Here is a 7,103-nt window from a genome sequence, read left to right as displayed (position 1 = left end):
TGTGTGTGTGTGTATGTGTGTGTGAGTCTGCAGAGGTGGAAGCTGCCAGGCCCCTTTCAGAAAAACCCCCACAGGGGCCACATTAGGGCCCTCCGGGGGCCAAATTAGAGGCAGCTAACCAAGTTAGAGATGGGGGCCTGACTGGCAGGGATGGGCTGATTTCACTCCAGCCTCTTGAACTACTGCACACACACCCACGCCCACACCCAAACACACACACACACACACACACACACACACACACACACACACACACACACACACACACACACATACCTCCCCTCTTTGTTTTGCCGCTGATCAGCGAAAGATAAAAGCCAGTTCCTGACAATGGCAGCCTCTCTGTTTGGGGAGTCTGCAGGGAGATCCTGACAGAGAGGAAGAGATATAATGTATTCGTGTAGGCCGGCCTGGATTAGTGTGTCTGTATCAAGAGGAAGTAATGATTTCAACTGAATTAGCCTTTGGAACTGGAGTTTCTTTAAATTAAATCTAATAGGGGTTTTTATCCATATGTTCTGACTGGAAATAGTTGCACAAGTTGTTTATATGTCTATAGAAAGGATCATAAATATTAAGAGGAATTATTTTAATCCAAAAGGAAAGTGAGAGTAAAATGTCTCCATGTTTTCCACAGAGTTTGGTAGAAAGTCTTTAGTTTTTTCTATTATTAAACATAGTTTAAAGAATAATACTGCTAATATTTATCAACATCCAGCACACTATTGGTTTTGGTGTTTTACTTTGACGGCATTTGTTGACAATCATTAAAAAAAAAACACATTTATTCTTAAAATTCTGGTGGGGATTGAAACATTTTTTATTATATCAGTCAGAATTTTGGAAAGTTGATAACATGATACTCTACAATATTTCAATTTTCACCCAATATTATCATTAACTGTAACTTCAGTGCCAGAATAAGCACTTTTAAAATATACACAGTATCAATAGGTAGTATTTTCTAAATTTAAAGAAACCTAAGTGGAATTTTGCTGTTGTTAAACTGAGAGTTTAAGAATGTGAAGCAGATCCTTAAACATGTCTCACCAAGATTCACAACAGGTAAGCCAACGTGTGATTGACATGCCTGCTGGCACAGGTTCAACCCCCCCGATTGTAAATCTCAGTTTTATGAGCCACTGCTGAACTCTGCAGACCGTTGACCGCTGCAGCCTTGACATTCAAGACCGCGCTGCATGAAAAGAAAAAAAAAAACACCCGGGGGGGGTTCCAACTCCCTGGAAGCTGTGATTGATTTGTCCCATGGGGGCAGTGAAAGCCACTCACTGTTAGGGTCAGCCTTGTTTCTGTTTATAAAAGTCTTTGTTCATTACCATCATGACAAGTGGAGATTTGACAGACGGTGTTTAAAACATTAAAAGAATGCTCAATATTTTTGACTTTTTCTACAGATTTCCACACCGGAAATGTAAATACAATTATTTAATTTAAATTGTCTCTTTATGAGTGAGTCTTTGGGATAAAGGAAGGGTTGAAGCTGACTTTAAAAGGCTGTATAAATTCAACTTTCAGCGCTTACAGCCAAGCAGCTATCATCTAATAGGAGGAGAGGAAAGGAAAGCTTCAAAGATTGAATCCTGCAGGCTGGAATCCAATCAGCTCATTAGGAGGATGTGGAGCCAGGGACCAAGTTACCACAGCTGAGTTTTGGTCAAAAGACAACAGCAGCAGTGCTCTCTGTAATCAAAAAACAAGCACCAAAAACTCATCTGTGATGGGGTTCAGAGAGGCGGTTTTGTTCGGGTTTGTGCTTCTCCTCTCAGGTGGAAATCCCTGGGCTGCAACACAAAACTGGTCAAACCTGAGCACCGATGAGCCTCTGAACCAAATCCCACAAGAGCAAGTGACAACAAGCCTACAGCTGCAGAGAGCGGATCGGGGGTCAAACCGGACGAAGAACGGCGGTCCGGTCCGTTCCCCCGTCACATACCGGCTCAAGGTCCACCAGCTCTGGAACCCGGCTGTCAGGAAGCAAACGCCGCCCCGGCCTCTTGTGGAGCAGATGCACACTTCTCAAAACCAGCAGAGATGGGAGGCCAGCGTGCTGACCTTGCAGCAGCCGAATGTTCAATCTGTGTTGTTAAAACTTGTTCAAGGCCCAGATCTGAACCCGCCTGTCAAGCCGGAATCAAAGGTAGGACATCCTTATCTTCTGCACTATTTAAGCTCGGTTTAATTCAGTTTGAATGATGTTCCAGGTTCAGACGCTGATGTTGGAGCAGAGGGTGCCTGTGCCGGCCGACAGCGTGGCGGCGCGCTGCGGTGAAGGAGAGGTCACCGTAGAGGTCAAACAGAACTTCTTAGGTAACGGCTGCTTGGTTGCTCGTTTTAAACTGATCCATAGTGGGGTTATATTTGTCCATAGTGGACACAGGTCCATTTAACATGTCTTCTGCTTTGATGTCTGAAAAAAGAGAGGGTTCAGCTAAGAGGCCCGAATTGGGAAAAAATTCAATGGAACGGTGAAGATGGGACACTCAGTGCTGATTACTGCGAAATGGCACAGACTCTGGACACGGCGATCAATATTATGTTTCCTTTTATTTCCTCACTCCGAGAAGGAGCATTCTGCATTGGCGATCCGTGCTCAAACGCCGACTCTCAGCGATGCATTAAGGGGCCCTTTTTTATTTGTCCTGTGGCTGAACCTCCTCTTGCTGTGAGTGTTATTGACTGGAGCCAGGAGAAGAAACGGCCTCAGGTAATGGCCCTGATTTAAGCTGCACCTTCTTTTCCTTTGTTCCTAGGAAACGGCCAGTTGATCCGCCCGAGTGATCTGACCCTAGGAGGCTGCGCCGCTCTAGACACCGCTCGCCACATCCTGCGGTTCCAGACGGAGTTGCCCGGCTGTGGCAGCACTGTGAGGGTGTGTGCCTCCTTCAGTGTGCATCGACGCTTGCGTATGTGAAGTGGTGGTAACTTTTATTCTATTTTCCTCAGATGACTGAAGAAACCTTAATCTACTCCTTTTCTCTGATGTACTCTCCCACTCCCATTGGCAACACCTTCATTTTCAAGACAAACCCTGCTGAGGTGGTAATTGAGTGCCACTATCGGAGGTAAAGTCTCATTACTGGGCATTTCCCCCCCTTAACCTCGCTGTGTGCTCCTACTATTTAGCATGCAAGAAAAGGATTCAGTCTGACCCATTGAATAGTATGTTACATCCAGTTAATCAAAAGTACCAGGATGCATCTGATTGCATTTTCCAGTATGCAAGCTAGCATGCTTTCTGGCTATTCTGACCCACACTCCTCTGCACAGTGGATATATGAGCAAGAGGGTCAAAGTTCAAGGTGCAATATGACAACGTAGTATGTCCCGGTTGAATGCATAATGCATGCAACGGTATGTTCTTTGCAAGGGCAGCTGCAGTGCGTACCAAAAGTTAAAAAAAAAAGTAAGCTATTTGGACTGAAGTGATTATTCAAGCTCAGAGCGCTGTTAGCACAGATTATCTGCAGGTCTCAAGGTCTCAAAGGCCAGATAAGTTATTTAATTCAATATTTTTTTCTTGCAAAAAGGTCATTTTAATGAATAATTCTAGGCTTTATCATCTCTGCTGGTTTTTCTTCCATACTTTGGTCAGTAAACAGGTTTTTGGATTGCCTTCTATGCGGTATTAAATCTTCGATGGTTTGAATTTAACTGGATGACCCCTCAAGAAACCATGTTAATGTTGTATTTACCTCCCTGTTGTTGTCCTTGCCTGTGAGCAAGGAACACATTCTGCTTCATCTCTCTTGTGAAATTCCCAACCCTCCTTTGACTGTCCCTCGTAGGAGGCTTTACGCGAGCAGCGGCGCTGTAAGGCCAACCTGGACGCCGTTCGCCTCCAGCATGTCGGCGGAGCAGCGGCTTCACTTCTCCCTGCGCCTCATGACAGGTGGGCGACACACCGTCCAAACGCCACAAACTCTGAGCCGATGTTCTTGCGAGTTTTTAAAAACTTTGATTTGCGCCAGGCGACTCGGCTAATTTCCCCAGCGACGGGCGTAATTGCAATCACGAGGCCTCGCAGACGTTACAGATGCTAAACAGTGACTTGATAAACGGGGCGGGGGAACATTTGATGCATGGCGATGAGCTGAAATTACATGCCTGGCAGGCTGCGGCTGACCTGAAGGGGTCACTGGCACGATGAAGCGATCAATAAACAGCTGATTATGCTTCCTAATTAATTCCAACGCTGCAGACAACAAGCTCACCAAATGGTTTTAAAAGTTGCTTCTTGTAAAAATTAGCATGGAGCGCATGACCTTATGGAAGTTATAAACTAGCTTTTGAAGACGCAGGCGCTCATCTGTGTTTCTTCAGGTTAATCATGCTACATGTGTAATTCGTTTAGTGCTTCTTTAAAGTACTTTTATCTTATTGTTACAGTACCTATGTCAATGATTCTGCACTGAGTCACTCCGGCTCCGCAGGGCATCGTTTAACTTTCATCTAATCAGATTGATGGCTCCAGCATTACTTTTCCACTTCTATTCCTCTCCTGTATTTGATTAGAGGACTGGCAGTCGCAGAGGCCTTCCAGCGTGTACTTCCTGAGTGACGTGATGCACATCGAGGCGGCGGTCCTCGGGGGTCACCACGTTCCGCTGAGGGTCTACGCGGACAGCTGCGTGGCCACCATGACCCCGGACCCCAACTCTCAGCCCAGATACCCCTTCATCAGCAACCATGGGTGAGAATCTAGCAGATTGGCTTAGAATATTAGACAGCTAGTCATAATAATCAAGATTAAGGTTCAGTTTCCACATCTCCCCCTCCCACCTATTGAGATCATTTATTGCCGGTCTGTGTTTACGAATATGATTCCCTGCGCCATATAAGGTGTTTAAGTGATGCTAAGCTGACAGGAGCCAAGTCTTACTTCATGCAGAGGAGCCGGGAGGATAAACTTCACTTCCAGCTGAAAGCCTTCGCCTTCCACCACGATCACAGGAATTCAGTAAGATGTGTTTATACCAGTTGGAACTACTGCTCTGGAATCATACAGTCAGACATTTGACTTCTCAGGCAGTTCTTTTTTTTCTCTTCCCTGCATTTTCTATTCATGCAATCTGATCACTCGCGTGTCTTGAAGTGTTACTTTAACATTCCTTTCAGTGTTAGTCTCTTATGCGCTAAGTTGGCACATAATGTACACGTTAGTAAGTGTTGCTTGAAGGCTATAATACCGTCTGGTGCTATCTTTGCTCTGTTCAAATACTTTCCAACTGACGACATGAAAGCCCTCTCAGTTTTACTATAATAACGGCAGGTGGAGCTGTGCCATAAATACAGGCCAGTAACTTTAATGCATCTGCACGATTTGGATTTTAATTAAAATTGTTTGTTTTGCTAATTAGGTAATTCGACTCCCATATGCAACAGGCTGCTTTGAAATCCGTTCTTAAAGACCTTCTGTTTATTGAGGTTTTGGTGCAAAACAAAAAACATACGAGTGAATATATAAACCCAAAAAGACGGGGAAAATCATTGCCAAATACTACTTTTCGGCAGCAGTTACAGAAATGTTACCTGCTTTTACGTTCGGGAAAATGTAAGAAGTAGAGATGCAGTCTGTGCGTTATTTTGATTTATCTTTTTAAACGTTCTCATAGCTCTACATCACATGTCACCTGAGAGCAACAAAAGTCTCCGTGCCCATCGACTGGCAACACAAAGTGTGTTCCTTCTTGACGGAAGCTAACAGGTTTGCTAAATTTCTTTAATTTGACTGAGTTTCTACAATGTTTAAATAACTTTTTCCCCTCATTTCCGTGACTCCTTATGCTGTAACGAGATTTCCCTCCGCCTCTGTGACGCACTGTGTCGTTGTCTCTGGACAGATGGGTGGCATCAGGTGGAGACAATGAGGTGTGTGGCTGCTGTGAGACCAGCTGCAGTGAGCAGAGACAGAAAAGAAGCCTTGCAGCAGATGTTGGTACAGTTTACACAAGCAACACTACATTACACCCGGGGATGAACATTTCATACTGATGCAGGGGAGACATTTAGACACTTCTGTCATATCTAATATTTTCTGGAACAATTATCAAAAAGATATCACAATAAAAATAAATTAAAAAAAAGGTATTTGCATGTCCATCTGGATGGTTCTGAAGTAGCAGGCCTCGCCCAATCCTGTTAGAAATGAACCCAAATGAGTGCCAGACAACGAGGAGTGAAATCTAATCAGCCACAAGCTGACAAACGGAGAGGTTGCACCCATATTTAGACAAACTGACGTGCCTTCATTTGGCACACACGCTGTTTATGCATCTTCGGAGGATTGTTTTTTTTGAGCTGATCCCTTTTTAAATTGTCCAGCCGATCAGTCGTATCGTGAACGGTTGAATCTGCTGGCTGAAAGCAGTTTTAGTTTGAGTTGTTTTGTCGCACTTCCTCCAGATCTGCAGTGGGAGGGGACGGTGGCTCTGGGCCCCATCCTGCTGGTGGAGAGCATCCTGCTGGAGGAGCTGACAGAGCTGTCCCAGCTCCAAACGCAGGAAGTGACTCGAGCAGGTAGGACGGCACCGGCAGGTTTTCACACATTGAATCACACGACTGGGAAACACATTCTAATCCTTTTTTGTTTTTGTCTCCTGCTCTCCGTCCACAGCCTCCCATCTGTCGACGGCCCTGCTGTGTGGAGTGGGTGCGGCGCTGGCTGTCCTGCTGCTGGTTTTCATAGGTGCCATCATTCGCAGCAGACGACACAAACCCACTGGACACTTTGTTTGCACCTGATTTAAGACAATAAAACATTTAAAGCCTCCTCTTTCCTTTTTACTCTTTGCTGAAGAAAAAAAAAAACCATAAGCTTGGTTCCCCGCCTTGGTAATGACCATAAGACTGAAATTAACCATCTGGAATGACAGTTTTCTTTTTTTTTTAAAACTTATTTTAAGATTTAAGCTTGTGGTATTTCTCTGCAGGAGATGGTTTTATTTGGTTGCATCTGCACCGTATGTTGCTCACTATATTCCAGGTTTAGTATATGGGCTTACCAGGGTTAAAAGGGGTTAAGCTGTTGTGTCCAGGCTTGCAGAAAATGGCCCGGCCATAAAATGTGTACACAATGAGGCACT

General features: G+C 44.7%; 1 protein-coding gene across 1 annotated transcript; it reads left to right on the top strand.

Annotated features, from left to right (window-relative positions):
* Positions 1-1,600: 1,600 nt before the first annotated feature.
* LOC129111877 (zona pellucida sperm-binding protein 3-like) lies at positions 1,601-6,787 on the top strand. Its single transcript, XM_054624020.1, has 11 exons — positions 1,601-2,158; positions 2,223-2,328; positions 2,772-2,890; positions 2,965-3,083; positions 3,807-3,910; positions 4,534-4,711; positions 4,861-4,978; positions 5,634-5,725; positions 5,862-5,956; positions 6,424-6,537; positions 6,635-6,787. Exons 1-11 carry the CDS (start codon positions 1,739-1,741, stop codon positions 6,760-6,762), a joined length of 1,593 nt encoding a protein of 530 aa, XP_054479995.1. The 5' UTR covers positions 1,601-1,738; the 3' UTR covers positions 6,763-6,787.
* The last annotated feature ends 316 nt before the right edge of the window (positions 6,788-7,103 follow it).

This window comes from Anoplopoma fimbria, chromosome 22 (genome assembly GCF_027596085.1).
Source record: "Anoplopoma fimbria isolate UVic2021 breed Golden Eagle Sablefish chromosome 22, Afim_UVic_2022, whole genome shotgun sequence".
Lineage (NCBI taxonomy): Eukaryota > Metazoa > Chordata > Actinopteri > Perciformes > Anoplopomatidae > Anoplopoma > Anoplopoma fimbria.
The sequence above is the reverse complement of the archived record's forward strand: the minus strand, read 5'-3'. Positions and strand labels throughout refer to the sequence as shown.